General features: G+C 43.3%; 1 protein-coding gene across 8 annotated transcripts in view; it reads left to right on the forward strand.

Moving 5' to 3' along the window:
- cep44 (centrosomal protein 44) overlaps nucleotides 1–19830 on the forward strand; it is a 138496-nt gene extending 118666 nt beyond the window's left edge. For 5 of the 8 annotated variants that reach the window (XM_068029300.1, XM_068029298.1, XM_068029299.1 and 2 more), the window contains exons 10-11: nucleotides 17185–17225; nucleotides 19336–19829. In XM_068029300.1, coding sequence (XP_067885401.1) covers nucleotides 17185–17225; nucleotides 19336–19450 — 156 coding nt within the window. In that variant the 3' untranslated portion in view covers nucleotides 19451–19829. Of the gene's footprint in view, nucleotides 1–17184; nucleotides 17226–19335 lie in introns of all 8 variants that reach the window. The other 3 variants (XM_068029296.1, XM_068029301.1, XM_068029295.1) reach the window with 3 other exon arrangements.
- The last annotated feature ends 674 nt before the right edge of the window (nucleotides 19831–20504 follow it).

Consider the following 20504-nt stretch of genomic DNA (forward strand, 5'->3'; position numbering starts at 1 on the left):
CGATAGACAGAGCTAACTGATCCCAAAACCAGCGGATCAGATATAAACTCTGCAGTCCTGCTACATCCAGTCGTGAATGGTGGTGGACAATGGTGGTGGAGCCCAGCACATCAGTGCAAACGATAAGGCTGAACCACTTGCAACAAACTTCAGCCAGAAGTGCCAAGTGGATGACCCATCTTGGCCTCTTCCTGAAGTCCCCAGCGTCACAGATGCCAACCTTCAGCCAATTCAGTTCACTCTGTATGATATCAAGAAACGACTGAAGGCACTGGATACTGTAAAAGCTATGGGCCCTGACAACATTCTGGCAATAGTACTGAAAACCTGTGCTCCAGAACTTGCCGGGCCCCTAGCCAAGCTGTTCCAGTACAGCAACAACACTGGCATCTACCCGACAATGTGGAAAATTGCCCAGGTATGTCCTGTACACAAAAAGCAGGATAAATCCAACTCGGCCAATTACCGCCCCATCTGTCCACTCTCGTTCATCAACAAAGTGATGAAAGATGTTGTTGACAGTGCTATCAGTGGCACTTGCTTAGCAATAACCTACTCAGGTGATGCTCAGTTTAGGTTCCGCCAGGGCCACTCAGCTCCTGACCTCATTACAGCCTTGGTTCAAACATGACAAAACAGCTGAACTCCAGAGGTGAGGTGAGAGTGACTGCCCTTGACATCAAAGCAGCATTTGACCAAGTATGGCATCAAGGAGCCCTAGCAAAAAATGAGTCAATGGGAATTGGGGGCAAAACACTCCGCTGGTTGGAGTCATACCTAGCGCAAAGGAAGATGGTTGTGGTTGTTGGAGGTCAATCATCTGAGCTCCAGGACATCACTGCAGGAGTTCCTCAGTGTAGTGTCCTAGGCCCAACCATCTTCAACTGCTTCATCAATGGCCTTCCTTCAATCATAAGGTCAGAAGTGGGGATGTACGCTGATGATTGCACAATGTTCAGTACCATTCGCGACTCCTCGAATACTGAAGCAATCTGTGTAAAAATGCAACAAGACCTGGACAATATTCCGGCTGGGCTGATTAGTGGCGAGTAACATTCATGCTACACGAGTGCCAGGCAATGACTGTCTCAAACAAGAGAGAATCTAACTATCTCTGCTTGACATTCAATGGCATTACCATCGCTGAATCCCCCACTATCAATATCCTGGGGTTTACCATTAACCAGAAACTGAACTAGAGTAGCCATATAAATACCGTGGCTGCAAGAGCAGGTCAGAGGCACGGAATCCTGTGGCGAGTAACTCTCGACCTGACTCCCCAAAGCCTGTCCACCATCTTCAAGGCACAAATCAGGAGTGTGAAGGAATACTCTCCACTTGACTGGATGGGTGCAGCCCCAACAACACTCGAAGCTCGACACCATCCAGACAAAGCAGCCCGCTTGATTGGCAGCCCATCCACAAACATTCACTCCCTTCACCGACGCACAGCAGCAGCAGCAGTGTGTACCATCTACACGATGCACTGGCAACACACCAAGACTCCTTAGACAGTACCTTCCAAACTCACGACCTCTACCACCTAGAAGGACAAGGGCAGCAGTTGCATGGGAATACCACCACCTGCAAGTTCCCCTCCAAGCCACACACTATCCTGACTTGCAGCTGTCACTGGCTCAAAATCCTGGAACTCCCTTCCTAACAGCATTATGGGTGTACCTACCCCCCGTGGTCTGCAGCGGTTCAAGAAGGCGGCTCACCACCAACTTCTCAAGTGCAATTAGGGATGGGCAATGAATGCTGTCCTGGCCAGCGATGCCCACATCCCAGAAATGGATGAAAAATTGTAGGCAAATTTCTGAGTGCAAAAACAATAGGGCAATAATAGTTGGGGATTTCAACTAATATCAATTGGGATACAAACTGTGAAGGGCACAGAGGGCACAAAATTCTTGAACTGCATACTAGTTTTCTGCGATTCATGCATGAGGACACCCAGATCCCTCTGCACCGAAGCACTCTGAAGCTTCTCTCCATTTAGATAATTTGCCTTTCTATTCTTCCAACCAAAATGGATAACCTCACACTTATCCACGTTAAACTCCATCTGCCAAATTTTGGCCCATTCATCTAACCTATCCATATCCATTTGTAAATTTCTTATTTCTTTATTGCAACTTCTTATCCCACCTATTTTAGTGTCGTCTGCAAATTTGGCTATAGTACCTTCTATCCCTGCATCCAAGTCATTAATATAGATTGTAAATAGTTGGGTCCCGAGGACTGAACCTGTGGCACCCCACGAGTTACATCTTGCCAACCAGAAAAGGACCCATTTAACACGACTCTTTGTTTTCTGTTGTTTAGCCAATCCTCTATCCAAGCTAATAAATTTCCCGAGCCCCTTGTTCATTAACCTTTTGTGCGGCACCTTATCAAATGCCTTCTGGAAGTCCAGATATACTCCATCTACAGGATCGCCATTATCCACTTGTTACATCTTCGAAGAACTCTAGCAAATTAGTCAAACACAATTTACCCTTCATAAAACCATACTGACTCTGATGGATTGTGTTTTGACTTTCTAAATGTCCTGTTATTACTTCCTTAATAATGGATTCTAACAATTTCCCAATGACTGATGTTAAACTAACTAGTCTATAGTTTCTTACTTTCTGCCTCCCGCCCTTTTTGAATAAGGGCATCATATTAGCTTTTTTCCAATCCACTGGAACCTTTCCTGCATCCAGGGAATTTTGGAATATTATAACCAATGGATCTATTATCTCCACTGTCACTTCCTTTAAGACCCTAGGATGTAGGCCATCAGGCCCTGGGGACTTATCTGCCTTCAATCCCAATAGTTTGCTCAGTACTTTTTCCCTAGTGATGATTGTGGATGATTGTTATGGAAAACGACAAAGATAGAACAGGAGTAAAAGTTCTAAATTGGGGGAAGGCAAATTTTATGAAGCCGAGAGGTGATCTCGTGAAAGTGGATTGGATGCAGCTACTTGAAGGAAAACCAGTGGGAAGCATTCAAAAGTGAGATTCTACGGGCACTATTTAGACAAAGAAAACTAGAGCCCTCTGGTTATCTGGAAACATACAGGGTAAGATAAAGCAGGAAAAGAAAGCTTATGACAGTCACAAAAAACGTAATATTTAAGAAAGCCTGGAGGAGTGTGCAGAGAGGAGGGGTGAAGTAAAAAAGGAAATTAGGAAAGCAAAGAGAGGACACGAAAAATTTGGGCAGGTAAAATCAAGGAAAATTAAGTCATTAAGTCCATTAAGAGCACGAGGATAACTAAAGAAAGGGTCGGGCCTATCAGATGTACAAGGTAGCTTATGCGTGGATGCAGAAGATGTGGGCAGGGTTCTTAATGAGTTTTTTGTCTCTCTCTTCACAAAGGAGAGGGATGATGCAGACATTGTAGTTAAAGAGGAGGAGTGTGAAATACTAGATACGATGAGCATAATGAAAGAGGGTCTGACATCCTTGAAAGTGGATAAATCATGGATTGTATCCCAGGCTGTTAAAGGAAGCCATGGAGGAAATAGTGGATGCTCTGAGGATCATCTTCAAATCCTCACTAGATACAGGCGAGGTACCAGAGGGTTGGAGGTCTGCAAATGTTGTACTACTGTTTGAAAAGGGTGAGAGGGATAGACCAAATAATTACAGACTGGTCAGTCTAACCTCAGTGGTGGGCAAATTATTAGAATCAGTTCTGAGGGACAGGATAAACTGTCACTTAGAAATGCACGGATTAATCAGGGATAGTCAGCATGGATTTGTTAAAGGAAGGTCGTGTCTTACTAACTTAAGTGAATTTTTTGAGGAAGTAACAAGGAGGATTGATGAGGGTAGTGCAATGGATGTTGTCTACATAGATTTTAGTAAGGCATTTGACAAGTTCCCACATGGCAGACTGGTCATAAAAATGAAAGCCCATTTAATACAGGGTAATGTGGTGAGTTGGATCCAAAATTGGCTCGGTGACAGGAAACAAAGGGTAATGGTCGGCGGATATTTTTACAAATAGAAGGCAGTTTCCAGTGGTGCTCCACAGGGCTCAGTGTTGGGTCCCTTGCTGTTTGTGGTATATATTAATGATTTGGACTTAAATGTGGGAGGCATGATTGGGAAATTTGGAGATGACACAAAAATTGGCCATGTAGTTGATAGTGAAAAGGATAGCTGTAGACTCCAGAATGATATCAATGGTATGGTTGAGTGGGCGGAAAAGTGGCAAATGGAATTCAATTCAGAGAAGTGTGAGGTAATGCATTTGCAGAGGGTAAACAAAGCAAGGGAATACACAATAAATGAGAGGATATTGAGAGGGGTAGAGTTGAGACACCTTGGAGTGCATGTCCACAGGCCCTGAAGGTGGCAGGGGAGGTAGATAGAGTGGTGAAGAAGGCATATGGAATGCTTTCCTTTAGGCTGGGTGTGCTGACAGCACAGCGACTAGGTGGCTCAGTACTTGCAGGCGCTTCAACTGGAACATCAATGTCTGCGACATTCAGGCAGCTGCCAGGATTAAAAATGGTGCTGCTCAGTTTATCACAGGAAATGCTCGTGGCCAAATCGTTTTAGCAAACTAACCTTTACATTAAGTTGGATGAAAGCCCAGTAATATGCTAGTATGTAGTTATAGGATACTAACTGTAATCCTCCGATCCATTTAATATTCCAGTAATCCTATTAAATACAAAAGGAATTTTAGGATTGAATTTCCATTGGAAGATAGTGAATTGGCACCCCAAACAATGGAAAAGAAAATCGGGCAGAGTATAAAATGTGCTGCCAATTCATTATTGTGATTTGTTTATATGACTGATCAGGACTGATTTCACCCAAATGCAGATACTATCTCCCACTTCACTGGCTGCTTTCCACACCCCCCCCCCCCCCCCCCCTCGGCAACTCGCTTTTTCCCCCTCCTACCGGCTGCTTCCCCCCTCAGCCACTAGCTTCAGACCTCGCTGCTCCCCCCCACTTCCCTGGCCGATTGTTCAGTGGTTCACTCCACCCCGCACTCCGGTCAGTCGCTCCTCACACAGCGCCCCCCCACCTCCAGCCGCTAGTTCTATGCCGCGCCACCTCCTTCCTCTCGGCCACTTGCTCCCATGTTTGATCAGTCTCCACGTGCCGCCCAAAGAAGCAAGGTGGGCCGCAAGTGGTGGCGGGGCGACGTAGGAGTGAGTGAGAGGAGAGAAGCAGCGCGGCCTAGAGCTAGCGGCTGGAGAAGGAGGGGCGGGGAGCAAGCGGGGTGGCGCGATGCAAGGAACAATTGGCCAGGGGAATGGTGGCGAACAGCGAGATCTGGAGCGAGTGGCTGAGGGGAGCAAACGTTGAGGCCTGGAGTGAGTTGCCAAGGGGGGAGAGCGGCTGGTGGGGCGGGAGTGAGTGACGGGGATCGAGCTCCAGCCTCTCAGTCTCCCATTCAGCTGTTTCTGTCTGGAATTCACTGCCAGGATTGGTGTTGGAGGCAGAAACCCTGAATTCATTTAAAAGGTACCTGGACCTGCACCTGATGTGCTGTAACTTGCAAGGCTACAGACAAGATGTTGGAAGGTGGGATTAGATTGGGGGCTGGTTTTTTCAGCTGGCGCAGACACGATGGATGAATGGCCTCTTTCTGTGCCATAACTTTTCTATGATATAAAAAGGATATAGAGGCACTGGAGAGAGTGCAGAGAAGATTTACAAGGATGATACCAGAAATACATAGGTATACATATCAGGAAAGGATGAACAGGCTATATTCAAGGCCCGCTACCCGACCTGAACGCAACGGGACCCGACGACATGTGTCGGGTTCGGGTTGGGTCTCACTTCTGGGTCCGGCATTCGGGCTCAGGTCGGGCCAGATTAGACACGCTCTATCACCACCTCAAGTAAGTGACTTTAATGTTAATTTACTTTTTGGACTTTAAAGGTGGTTTTGCTACAGTTATTTTAGCTTGTGCAGGTAAGGAACAAAGTGAAAAACGGAAGGTAGGTTAACTGATGGTCGGGTCGAACGTGGGAAAAAATGAAAGGACTCGGGCCGGGTTGGGCTCAGGGTCAGATGGGGTTCTGTCGGGCTTGGGTCGGGTCTCATTTGCAGACCCGAGCAGGCCTTTAGGCTGGATCTCTTTTCTCTTCGATAAAGTAAGCTGAGAAGTGACCTCATAGAGGTCTTCAAAATTATGAAAGAGTGGATAGAGAGAATGTTTCCACTTGTGAGGAAGAGCATAACTGGAGGCTGTTAATGTATGATGGTCACCAAGACATCCAATAGGGAATTCAGAAGAATCATAGAATCGTTTCAGTACAGAAGGAGGCTATTCGGCTTGTCGTGTCTGCGCTGGCTCTCCGAAAGCGCAATTTATCTAGTGCCACACCCCGCCCTCTCATAGCCCTGCACACTTTTCCTTTTCAGATAAGAATTCCCTCCTGAATGCCTCAATTGAACCTGCCTCCACCACACTCTCAGGTAGTGCATTCTGGATCCTAACCACTTGCTGCATGAAAATGTTTTTCCTCACGTCACCATTGCTTCTTTTGGCAACTACCTGAAATCTTATTCTTCATCCTTCCATCATTGGGAACAGTTTTTCCCTATCTACTCTGTCCGGCGATTTTGGCCACCTGTCCTCTCTGCCTTCTCTTCAGGGAAAACCATCCCAACTTCTCCAGTCTATCCACGTAACTGAAGTTCCTCATCCCTAAAAACATTCTCGTGAATCTTTTCTGCGCTCTCTAATGCCTTCACATCTTTCCTAAATTATGGTGCCCAGAACAGGAAACAATACTCTAGTTGAGGCTGAACCAGCGTTCCATACAAGTTTAACATAACCTCCTTGCTTTTGTTCTCTATGCCCCTATTAATGAAGCCTAGGATGCTCTATTCTCTATTTACCACGCTCTCACCTTCAATGATTTGAAATTGTGACCTGTACACCAAGGTCTAGGTCATTAGTATACATCAGGAACAGCATGGTCCTAACGCTGACCTTGGAGAATTCCACTACAAACTTTCCTCCAGTCCAAAAAACAACCATTACCCACTATTCTCTCAGAGCCAATTTTATATCCATGTTGCTACTGTCCCTTTTATTCCATGAGCTATACCTTTGCTCACAAGTCTGTTGTGTGGCACCTTATCAAATGCTTTTTGGAAGTCCATGTACACCACATCAACGGCACTGCCCTCATCAACCTTCTCAGTTACCTCAACAAAAAACTCCAAGTTAGTTGGACGCTATTTTCCCTTCACAAATCTGTGCTGGCTTTCCCTAATTAACCCACATTTGCCCAAGTGAATTAATTTTAGCCCTAATTAACATTTCTAGAAGCTTTCCTACTACTGAGGTTAAACTGGTTTGTAGTTGCTGGGCCCTTTTTTGAACAAGGGTGTAACATTTGCAATTCTCCAGTCTTCTGGCACCACCCAGAATCTAAGGCAGACTGAAAAATTATGGCTAATGCCTCCTCAATTTCCACTCTCACTTCCCTCAGGCAACGAGAGAAAAAACTGAGAATTACAGACCTGTTATTTTGACAGTAGTAGGGAAAATGTTAGAATCTATTATAAAGGATGAGATAACTGGACACTTGGAAAATAATGATATGATTGGCCAGAGTTGACATGGATTTGTGAAAGGGAAATCGTGTTTGACAAACCTGTTGGAGTTTTTTGAGGATGTTACTTGTAGCATAGATAAAGGAGAACCAGTGGATGTGGTGTATTTAGATTTTCAGAAGGCTTTTGATAAGGTCCCACACAGGAGGTTAGTAAACAAAATTAGAGCACATGGGATTGGGGAAATATACTGCATTGGATTAAGAATTGGTTAACAGAAAGCAGAGAGTAGGTATAAATGGATCATTCTCAGGATGGCAGGCTGTTACTGGTGGAGTATCGCATGGATCAGTGCTTGGGCCTCAGCTGTTTACAATCTATATAAATGATTTATATATTGGGGACCAATTGTAATATTTCCAAATTTGCGGGTGACAAAGCTAGGAGGGAATGTAAGTTGTGAGGAGGATGCAAGGAGGCTTCAAGCGGATTTGGACAGGCTAAGTGAATGGGCAAGAACATGGCAGATGGGATATAAAATGAATAAGTGTGAAGTGATGCACTTTGGCAGAAAGGCAGAGTATTTCTTAAATAGTGAAAGGTTGAGAAGTGTTGATGTCCAAAGAGACCTGGGTGTCCTCGTTCATGAGTCACTAAAAGCTAGTATGCAGGTGCAGTAAGAAATTAAGAAGGCAAAAGGTATGTTGGCCTTCATTGCAAGGGAAGTTGAGTACAGGAGTAAAGATCTATTGATTCAATTGTATAAAGCCTCGGTGAGACCGCACCTGAAGTATTGTGTACAGTTTTGGTCTCCTTATCTAAGTAAGGATATAGTTGCCATAGAGGGAGTGCAACGGAGGTTCACCAGGTTAATCCCTGGGACGGCGGGATTGTCTTAAGAGGAGAGATTGCAGAAACTGGGCCTTTATTCTCGAGAGTTTCGAAGAGTGAGAGGTGATCTCATTGAAACTTACAGGGCGTAAGACACTGAATACGGCTTTCACTGTCACTGGGTCAAAATCCTGGAACTCCCTAACAGCACTGTGGGTGTACCTACCCCACATGGGCAGCAGCAGCTCACCACCACCTTCTCAAGGGCAATTAGGGATGGGCAATAAATGCTGGCCTGGCCTGTGACGCCCACGTCCCATGAATGAATTTAAAAAAAGACACTGTCTCAGAATGAGGAGCAGGCCATTTAAGACTCCGATGAGGAGCAATTTCTTTACTCAGAGGGTGGTGAATCTGGAATTCTCTACCCCAGAGGGCTGTGGAAGCTCAATCGTTGAACAGGTTCAAGACAGATATGGGGATAGTGGGGAAAAATGGTGTAGAGGTAGATGATCAGCCATGATCTGTTTGAATGGCGGAGCAGGCTCGAAAGGCCAAATGGCCTACTCCTGCTCCTATGTCCTATGATCGAGTATCCTTGGATGCATGTCATCTGTCCCTGGTGACTTATCAACTTTAAGTACAGCTAGCCTATCAAATATCTCCTTGTCAATTTTAAACCCTTCAGGTGTCTGAATTACTTACTCTTTCACCGTGACTTGTGCAGCATCTTCTCTCTTGGTAAAGACAGATGAAAAGTATTCATTTAATGCCTCAGCCATGCCTTCTGCCTCCATACGTACATCCCCTTTTTGATCCCCTAATTGTCTGCACTCCTCCTTTTACCACCCAGTTATTATAATGCTTAGAGAAGACTTTGGGAATCCCTGTTACATTAGCTGTCAGTCTCGTTTCATACTCTCTTTTTGCTTCTCTTATTTGCTTTTTCACTTCCCCTCTGAACCTACTACATTCAGCTTAGTTCTTCATTGTATAATCCGCCTGATGTCTGTCATAAGCGCAATATTTTTATTCATCTTAATCTCTATCTCTTTTGTCATCCATGGAATTCTGGATTTGTTTGCTCTATCTTTCCCCTTTGTGGGAATATACCTTGACTGTGCCCAAATATCTCCTCTTTAAAGGCAGCCACTTGTTTAGTTACTGTTTTGCCTGCCAACCTTTGTTTACAGTTTGTCTGGGTGAGAGCCATTCTTACCCCATGGAAATTGGCTTTCTCCAAATTAATTAATCCTATTCTGGATTGTTCCTTGTCCATAGCCAACCTAAACCTTATGATATAATGATCACTGTCCCCTAATTGTTCCTCCCACTGACACTTGATCCACTTGGCGCACCTCATTCCCAAGAATCAGGACTAGCAGTGCCTCCTTTCTTTACCCAATGAGTGGTGAGGATGTGGAACACACTACCACAGGGAGTGGTTGGAGTGAATAGTATAGATGCTTTTAAGAGGAAGCTAGACGAGCATATGAGGGAGAAGGGAATAGAGGGTTACAATGATAGATTTAGATGAGGAATGATGGGAGGAGATTTAAGTAAAGCATAAATGCTGGCACGGACTGGTTGGGCCAAATGGCCAGTTTCTGTGCCGTATACAAGTAGATTGTAATCTGTACAACAAAGATTACTTTGTAGGAACAGAAGTAGGCTATTCAGCCCCTTGAGCCTGCTCAGCCATTCAATTTTTTTGTTGTTTCATGGGTTGTAAGCATCGCTGGCAGGCCAGCATTTATTTCCCATCCCTAATTGCCCTTGAACTGAGTGGTCATTTCAAAGGGCAGTTAAGAGTCAACCACGTCTGGAGTCACATGTAGGCCAGACCAGGTAAGAATGGCAGATTTCCTTCCCTAAAGGTCATTAGCGAACTAGATGGGTTTTTACGACAATCAGTAGTTTCCTGGCACCATTATTGAGACCAGATTTCAATTGTAGATTTTTATCAATTAATTGAATTTAAATTCCACCAGCTGCCATGGTGGGATTTGAACCCGTGTCATCAGGGCATTAGCCTGGACCTCTAGATTATTAGTCCAGTGACATTACCACAATGCCACCATCTCATCTCCCCTTTAGCCCGGTATCAATCTCGTGAATCTGTGCTGTACCACCACACTCCCACCCGCACCCTTCCTAGGCCAATATACCCTTCGTGAAGTGCAGTGCCTATAACTGAATGCACTACTCTAAATGGGGTTTAACCAGAGCTTTTATATAACTGCAACATAACTTCTGCCCTTCCGTATTCCCTTGAGATAAAGGCCAACGTTCCATTCGCCTTTTAAATTATTTTCATACCTGGCCACTAGCTTTTAGTAATTTCTGTACTGGAAACCATAAATCTCTCTGTCCCTTTACACTTCCTAGTTTCTCACCGTTTCGAAAATAATCTGATCTACCTTGGGTCGCGAGTGGATGACCTCACACTTCCCCACATTGAACTTCATCTGGCACTGCTTTGCACACTCACTGTCTATCCCTTTGAAATTCTCTGCTTCCATTTACACTATTTACATACGTATAAATTAGGAGCAGGAGTAGGCCATTCAAGCCTGCGCCGCCATTTGATAAACCATGGCTGATCTGATTGTGGCCTCAACTCTACTTTCCTGTCTACCCCCGATACCCTTTGACTCCCTTGTTAATCAAGAATCTATCTAACTCAGCCTTAAAAATATTCAATGACCCTGCCTCCACTACTCTCTGGGAAAGAGCATTCCACAGACTAACCACCCTCTGAGAGAAAACATTTCTCCTCATCTCCATCTTAGTTGGGAGACCCCTTATTTTTAAACTGTCCCCTGGTTCTAGTCTCTCCCATAAGAGGAAACATCCTCTCGCATCCACCCTGTTAAGTCCCCTCAGGATCTTATGTTTCAATAAGACCACCTCTCATTCTTCTAAACTTCAATGGATACAGGCCCAATCTGTCCAACCTTTCCTGATAAGATAACCTCTTCAGCCCAGGAATCAGTCATTGAACCTTCTCTGAACTGCTTCCAATCCATACTGTGCCACCTAACTTGGTGGCATTGGGAAACCTGGATATACGGCTCTCTATTCCTTCATCAGTTATTTAAAAATATAGTGAAAGACTGGGGCCCCAGTACTGATCCTTGCGGGACACCATTATTCACGTCCTGCCAATTTGAGTACATAACCATTATATACTCATTACTCTGTTGCTTACTTTCTAACAGATTCCCTATTCATGTCAATAGATTACTTCCAATTCCAGGGGCTCTCATTTTTGTTATGCCAAGTGGAAAGCTGTCAAAAACATAGAAAAATAGGAGCAGGAGTAGGCCATTCGGCCCTTCGAGCCTGCACTGCCATTCAATATGATCAGGGCTGATCATCCAAACTCAGTACCCTGTTCCTGCTTTCTCCCCATATCTCTTGATCCCTTTAGCCCTAAGAACTATATCTAACTCTTTCTTGAATATATTTAATGATTTGGCCTCAACTGCTTTCTGTGGTACAGAATTCCATAGGTTCACCACTCTCTGGGTGAAGAAATCTCTCCTCGCCTCAGTCCTATATGGCTTACCCCTTATCCTTAGACTGTGACCCCTGGTCCTGGACTCCCCTGCCATTGGGAACATCCTTCCTGCATCTAGTCTGTCCAGTCTTGTTAGAATTTTGTAGGTTTCTATGAAATCCCCTCTCATTCTTCTAAACTCTAGCGAATACAAGCCTAATCGACCCAATCTCTCTTCATACGTCAGTCCTGCCATCCCAGGAATCAGTCTGGTGAACCTTGACTGCACTCCCTCCATAGCAAGAACATTCTTCCTCAGGAAAGGAGACCAAAACTGCACACAGTATTCCAGATGTGGTCTCACCAAGGCCTTGTATAATTGCAGCAAGACATCCTTGCTCCTGTACTGAAATCCTCTCGCTATGAAGGCCAACATACCATTTGCCGCCTTAACTTCCTGCTGCACCTGCATGCTTACTTTCAGTGACTGCTGCACAAGGACACCCAGGTCTCGCACCTCCCCCTTTCCCAATCTATAGTCGTTCAGATAATCTGCCTTCCTGTTCTTGCCAGCAAAGTGGATAACCTCGCATTTATCCACATTATACTGCATCTGCCATGTATTTGCCCACTCACTCAACCTGTCCAAATCACACTGGAGCTTCTCTGCATCCTCCTTCCAGCTCACACTTCCACCCAGCTTTGTGTCGTCTGCAAACTTGGATATATTACATTTAATTCCCTCATCTACATCATTAATATATATTGTGAATAACTGAGGTCCTAGCACTGATTCCTGCGGTACCCCACTAGTCACTGCCTGCCACTCAGAAAAAGACCTGTTTATTCCTACTCTTTGTTTCTTGTCTGCCAACCAGTTCTCTATCCATGTCAGTACCTTACCCCCAATCCTATAGGCGGCGCAGTGGTTAGCACCGCAGCCTCACAGCTCCAGTGACCTGGGTTCAATTCTGGGTACTGCCTGTGTGGAGTTTGCAAGTTCTCCCTGTGACCACGTGGGTTTTTGCCGGGTGCTCCGGTTTCCTCCCACAGCCATTATAAATTGCCCCTAGTATAGGTAGGTGTTAGGGGAATATAGGGAAGGTGGGGATGTGGGAATATGGGATTAGTGTAGGATTAGTATAAATGGGTGGTTGATGGTCGGCACAGACTTGGTGGGCCGAAGGGCCTGTTTCAGTGCTGTATCTCTAAATAAATAAAAAAATAAATGATTTTGGATGCTAACCTCCTGTGTGGGACCTTTATCGAAAGCCTTCTGAAAGTCCAAATACGCCACATCCACTGGTTCTGCCTTATCTATTCTACTAGTTATATTCTCAAAAAATTCCAGTAGATTTGTCAAGCCTGATTTCCCTTTTGTAAATCCATGTTGACTTTGTCTGATGTTGTCATTGTTTTCCAAGTGCTGTGCTATTACATCTTTTATAATGGACTCTAGCATTTTCCCCACTACTGCTGTCAGGCTATAATACTGTGTTTTCTCTCTGCCTCCTTTTTTAAATAGTGGGTTACATTAGCCACCCTCCAATCTGTTGGAACTGTTCCAGAGTCTGTAGAATTTTGAAAAATGACCAGCAATGCATCGACTATTTCTAGGGCCACTTTCCTAAGTACTCTGGGATGTAGATTATCAGGCCTGGGGGATTTATCGGCCTTCAATCCCATCAATTTCTCTAACACCATTTCACTACCAATACTGATTTCATACAGTTCCTGCTTCTCACTAGACCCTATGTTCCCCAACTTTTCTGGGAGGTGATTTGTAAAACCTTCAGACATTTTCCAATCTGAAAGATCCTGACATAGAAAATGTGTGGTGAGATATCCACTTGGCTGTTTCTGCCTGAACTTTCACTTTTGCAACTGATTAACTATGTGAGCTGCTACCTACCTAGCAGCTGCCACTGGGAGCTTGCATGCATCTGACTAGAATTTCCAGGCACTGCTCCATTAAAAGAGCAGAACTGGTACTGAGGGAAAAAAAACTACTGTGGATTAAAATAATTTTCCTTTTTTGTATGGAGCACTCCCGGGTGCATTGATGCAGCAATGGAAGCACTCCTACGTGAAGAGGGCACAAAGACTGGAAAAATGATTGGTAGAAAGATTAGAGGGGAGATGAAGAAAAGTTTTTTCACTCAGTGTGGTGGGGTTTAGAACTCACTGCCTGTACAGGTAGTAGAGGCAGAAACCCTCAATTCATTTAAAAGGTGTCTGGATGTGCACCTCAAGTGCTGTAATCTGCAGGGCTACAGACCAAATGCTGGAAAATGGGATTCGGCTGGCTGGCTCGTTTTCCAGCTGGTGCAGACATGATGGGCCGAGTGGCCTCTTTCTGTGCTGTAAACTTTCTATGATTCTAGTTTCTCTGATTCTATGAGGGTTGTCTTGTTCAGCGCTTAGGAGGAGGTGACCACCAATATGAATGTTGCCTGCAGCATTTAACCTCTTAGACTGAATGACAACAAAGTAATCAATTTCAAACTGATACAATGAAGCCCATTATCCAGAATAACCAGGAACATTGAGCAGTTCATGATCTCATCTCATCTCAAATGACCAATAAGTACCTTTGTGATGAGGATGATTCCATTCACTTGGCAACAGCATGAGATGCCTTTAGAGAATATACTCCTGGGAGATGGGATAGTGAATTTGGTTGAGATGCAAACTGGAGTATCCCTCCATAGAAAAGTATTAGGGATCCTCCCCCTTTATTTTCTGGTGTCAGAGTTATCAGAAAAAGGAATGGAAACTCAGAAGGCTGTCGGGATCAATCAGGTTTTCAAGAAGAGACTGTGAGATAAAGGCCAAGGCCAGGAGCTGGTAGCTGAAAAAGCATGGATAGGGCACATAGTTTATTATTTTCCCCATCTTTTCAAGAAGAGAAGGGAATTTGAGCTAAGTAAGTGGAATTTGCTTTGATTGTTTCTCTACTTTCATTTTCTGTCTATGAAGTAAAGTCATGTAATGGCCTTGTGTCACCAAGTATTTCTCCATCCACTTACAAAATGATTGACTATGCGTGTGTGAGGACATGTGCAAAAGACACAATATCAAGTTCTGATCACAGCAAAGGATGGATGGGACAGGGGAGTCCTAGTGTTGTCTCTGTGTTACTGTATCATATACATATACAGGGCGCTTGAGAGTTACAAGCTAGCCAGGAAGGATCTAAAGGGAGAGCTAAGAAGAGCAAGGAGAAGACACAAGAAGTCATTGGCGGATAGGATCAGAGAAAACCCTAAGGCTTTCTATAGGTATATCAGGAATAAAAGAATGACTAGAGTTAGGTTAGGGCCAATCAAGGATAGTAGTGGGAAGTTGTGTGTGGAATCAGAGGAGATAGGGGAAGCGTTAAATGAATATTTTTCGTCAGTATTTACAGTAGAGAAAGAAAATGTTGTCAAGGAGAATGCTGAGATTCAGACTACTAGGCCAGATGGGATTGAGGTTCACAAGGAGGAGGTGTTATCAATTTTGGAAAGTGTGAAAATAGATAAGTCCCCTGGGCCAGATGGGATTTATCCTAGGATTCTCTGGGAAGCTAGGGAGGAGATTGCAGAGCCTTTGTCCTTGATCTTTGTCGTCCTTGTCGACAGGAATAGTGCCGGAAGACTGGAGGATAGCAAATGTTGTTCCCTTGTTCAAGAAGGGGAGTAGAGACAGCCCTGGTAATTATAGACCTGTGAGCCTTACTTCGGTTGTGGGTAAAATGTTGGAAAAGGTTATAAGAGACAGGATTTATAATCATCTTGAAAAGAATACGTTCATTAGCGATAGTCAGCACGGTTTTGTGAAGGGTAGGTCGTGCCTCACAAACCTTATTGAGTTTTTCGAGAAGGTGACCAAACAGGTGGATGAGGGTAAAGCAGTGGATGTGGTGTATATGGATTTCAGTAAGGCGTTTGATAAGGTTCCCCACGGTAGGCTATTGCAGAAAATACGCAAGTATGGGGTTGAAGGTGATTTAGAGCTTTGGATCAGAAATTGGCTAGCTGAAAGAAGACAGAGGGTGGTGGTTAATGGCAAATGTTCATCCTGGAGTTTAGTTACTAGTGGTGTACCGCAAGGATCTGTTTTGGGGCCACTGCTGTTTGTCATTTTTATAAATGACATGGATGAGGGTGTAGAAGGGTGGGTTAGTAAATTTGCGGATGACACGAAGGTCGGTGGAGTTATGGATAGTGCCGAAGGATGTTGTAGGTTACAGAGGGACATAGATAGGCTGCAGAGCTGGGCTGAGAGTTTAATGCGGAAAAGTGTGAGGTGATTCACTTTGGAAGGAGTAACAGGAATGCAGAGTACTGGCTAATGGGAAGATTCTTGGTAGTGTCGATGAACAGAGAGATCTTGGTGTCCAGGTACATAAATCCCTGAAAGTTGCTACCCAGGTTAATAGGGCTGTTAAAAAGGCATATGGTGTGTTAGCTTTTATTAGTAGGGGGATCGAGTTTCGGAGCCACGAGGTCATACTGCAGCTGTACAAAACTCTGGTGAGACCGCACCTGGAGTATTGCGTGCAGTTCTGGTCACCGCATTATAGGAAGGATGTGGAAGCTTTGGAAAGGGTGCAGAGGAGATTTACTAGGATGTTGCCTGGTATGGAGGGAAGGTCTTACGAGGAAAGGCTGAGGGACTTGAGGTTGTTTTCGTTGGAGAGAAGAAGGAGGAGAGGTGACTTAATAGAGACATATAAGATAATCAGAGGGTTAGATAGGGTGGATAGTGAGAGTCTTTTTCCTCGGATGGTGATGGCAAACAAGAGGGGACATAGCTTTAAGTTGAGGGGTGATAGATATAGGACAGATGTTAGAGGTAGTTTCTTTACTCAGAGAGTAGTAGGGGCGTGGAACGCCCTGCCTGCAACAGTAGTAGACTCGCCAACTTTAAGGGCATTTAAGTGGTCATTGGATAGATATATGGATGAAAATGGAATAGTGTAGGTCAGATGGTTTCACAGGTCGGTGCAACATCGAGGGCCGAAGGGCTTGTACTGCGCTGTAATGTTCTAAATTCGAAATCGAGCAATACAGGCACTCTCCTGACATAAAACACTCAGGGTTCTTAAAGAAGTGACCAGCGTCTAAAATCTGTAACCCCAACTTTCCTCTTTTTCTAGTTCTGTTATGTTGTATACTGTTCGTGATGAATAAAGCTAATATCCTGTTACCACAAAAATATTAGTTTTTTTCTTGATGGTCCAGCTGATCAATTCCTGCCTGCCAATTTTATATGTTTGTGAGAGATTTTTATGCTTCTCCATTTGAGGGCATATCTTGTATTTTACAGACAGAGGCAATGAAACATAAGGTGGAAAGGATAAGCAAAATGTAAGTACTTTCTGTTTGTCACTGAAATAATGAGAGCTGCTAATTTTATATTGTGTTCCACATCTACACTATCAAAAGTTTGTTCACAATGAGATTTTCAGAAAAGCTTCAGCAAATATGACAGTAATATCCTTAATAGTTATACTTGCCCTACATTACTACAGTAGATACACTTCATAAGTACTTAATTGCCTGTAAAGCACTTTGGGACCTTCTGAGGCTAGACTATATAAATGTAACTTATTTCTTTTTGCTTTGTTATTTCCCTTTTTCCTTTTTTTTCCTTCATTTCCTTTCTCTCGCTTCCTTTCTATCAGAAAGTGTGTCTGGTTCAAATCAAATTCTTCATTTATTTATCCATCGTATACTATTGAGGAAGGCAATCATTCCACCAGGAAAAACTACTTGCGTTACTGCCCCTTACTGCAGTGATTCCCAGGAGGTGCTTGCTCACCTAGTGCTTAAGACCTCTTCTGGATGCACCCTCAGTTTTTATTGTCAGCAACAGATGCGCGCTCTCTCTCTCTCAAAAAAAAACAGTGCAATCGTTTTGATCAGTGCTGTGTTACCACAGATTTGAAATCCTTGTCTGTGGATCAATGACATAGGGAGAGGTTATCATTGAAGTTTTTAGTTTTACTCTACAAATTTCTCATGCCTTTTGAATGGATGCTGTTTTGACTGATAGCCTATTTTGGTTGGAATGACCCCAGTTAAGTCCCACTGTGACTTTGACCACCTGTCAGGTAGGGGAGCATCGAGGAGACAGTGACCATACCGTATGGCTGTCAAAGAAAATGGCATTTCATCACAGAAATCACCAATATTCAGAGGCTATAATTGTATACTACTTGCTTTCATGTAGTGCCTTTAACACAAAAATATCCCAAGGCATATCACAGAAGCATAGACAAAAATGCATGTCTTCCTTTCGTTTGTATAATTTGTATAATTTTTTTCATTTTCAGAGTAACTGATATTACTTTTAAACCTGTAGGAATTGTTGGTTGTATTTTTGTAGTATCTGATTATAGCCACTGGATAGCACAGATTTCTGCACTGAAATGTCATTTCTCTCGGCACCCACAACTAACTGATGCTTGCAATTTGTTAAATAGTTCTGTTTCAGCACAGCACTACACTGTGGAAGAAATTAAATACAACAACAGGAGTTTGATGCACCATTCACCTTTGGTAATAATTTGATGTTAGACCACCAGGTTTCAAACATGTACCTGATCCTTAAGCAGAAAAACAAATGGGTATTAGACCAGTACAACTTCTGGTCGGTTTATGGGTGGATCATTGGTTGTGAGTGAAGCAGCTCCTGAGGGAAAAAAAGGATTGGCATTGTGAAGTGATGCAGCTGCATGAACAATGTACTTTTTATGGCACTGGGGGAGAAGCATCTGCCACTTTACTGGACTGTTTTTTTCATAAAATCTGAAGGATATTTACTTTGGAACCTTGAAGATAAAAGTGTTCTGTAAATGCAGGTTTTGATGCATGCTGACCTAGGAGATATTTATTCAAAAAATAGTTACAAATCAGTGCCAGCCATGGTAGCAGTCTCACCTCTAAGTCACAAGGTTGTGGGTTCAATCCCACTCCAGGACTTGAGCACAGAAATCTAGGCTGACACTCGAGTGCAGTACTGAAGGAGTGCTGCACTACAGGAGGGTGCCATCTTTCAAATGAGATGTCAAACACTGTTTGCCTCTCAGGTGGATGTAAAAGATCCCATGGCACTATTGCAGAAAAGAACAGGAAGTTCCCTGGTGTCCAGGCCAATATTTATCCCTCAGTCAACATCATTAAAAACAGATTATCTGGTAATTATCACATTGCTGTTTGCGAGCTTGCTGTGCTATGTTGTCGCACTTCCTACATCACAACAGTGACTACACTTCAAAAGTACTTCATTGGCTGTAAAGGGCTCTATGTGCATGCAGGTCTTTCATTCCTTCCATGTTAGATATTTATAGTTTTAAAAGCTATTATCACAAAACTTTGATCCAAAAACTACTTTCCTTTAGAAATGTGAATAAGTCAGACAAAGTCTCAAGTCGGAGGGAGGAGTTATTTATTGACCTTTTTATTTTTGCCCCAGGATTGAAGAAACTACAGAATTGCTTAAGTGTACAGAAAGTTCAGCTGAGACTAATGTAGCTGGTCCTTTATTATCACAAAAGCAGAGTACTGCAGATGCTGGAAATCTGAAATAAAAACAGAAAATGGAAACTGGAAAGACTCAGCAGGCCGGGCAACATCTGTAGAGAAAGAAACAGGTTGATGAGCTTTCATCAGTACTAGTGCTGATCACTTTATTGTGATGGTTTTGTTTATAAATTAAAGTATTTTTGGTGATTAAAATGAAAATATATTTTTGAAATCTTATAATTTAATTAAATGCTCAACTTTTTCAACACTGAAATTCTTGAGTGAAGTAATATCAATGTATTTGAGTAATTTCAAACCATCAGAAGTTACAATAACATTTGTCAGTGTAAGGAGAAGCTATGTGAAGAGATTAAATGGTTAACTTGTACAAAGTTATGTAATATGAATAAAGATGACTTTTTGGTTTCTGTAGATTGTGCTTTTTGTACTGTTGTGGTGTATGGTTGGCACCATCTAGTGTTGATTTACCATATAATTAGAAGAAATGAACTGCAGAGTAACTTGTTGTGTCCTACACAAATGAGTGTTGTCTTTTGTTTGCCCATTTGCTTGATGCTTGGTTGACTTTTCATCAGATGGAATTCTGTATTTTACACCAGTCTAATCTCTTAGCAACATCCAGATGTGGACACAAATGAAGATTTGGCCTTGACCACAAATAAACTCAAAACAGTGTTTATTTTTTTACTGACCAGTTTCAGCCTAAGCTGGTAGCATTCTCAGTGCAATATTGAAGGAGTGCTGCGTTGTTGAAGGTGTTATCTCTCGTATGAGATGTTAGAGAGGCCCCACTTGTCCTCCCTGTGAATGTACAAGATCCCACAGCACTATTTCAAGTTCGCCTGGTGCCCTGGTCAGAATTTATCCTTCAACCAATGTCAAAATCATTTATCTCATTACTGGTTTCATAAACTGGCTGCTGTATTTCCCTTAAAAGACTGTACATCAAAAGCAAAATGCTTTGGGTTGTCCTGATGGTGTGAAATCTGCTATATATTTGCAATTATGTTCATAGTTTCTTTTTTCAAAGGAAACAGTTAATTATTTCAAACATAATATGCTGTTTGTTTAAAAGTGAATAGTTACACTCTGACAACA

The sequence above is a fragment of the Heterodontus francisci genome, chromosome 4 (assembly GCF_036365525.1).
Source record: "Heterodontus francisci isolate sHetFra1 chromosome 4, sHetFra1.hap1, whole genome shotgun sequence".
In the NCBI taxonomy this organism is placed as follows: Eukaryota; Metazoa; Chordata; class Chondrichthyes; order Heterodontiformes; family Heterodontidae; genus Heterodontus; species Heterodontus francisci.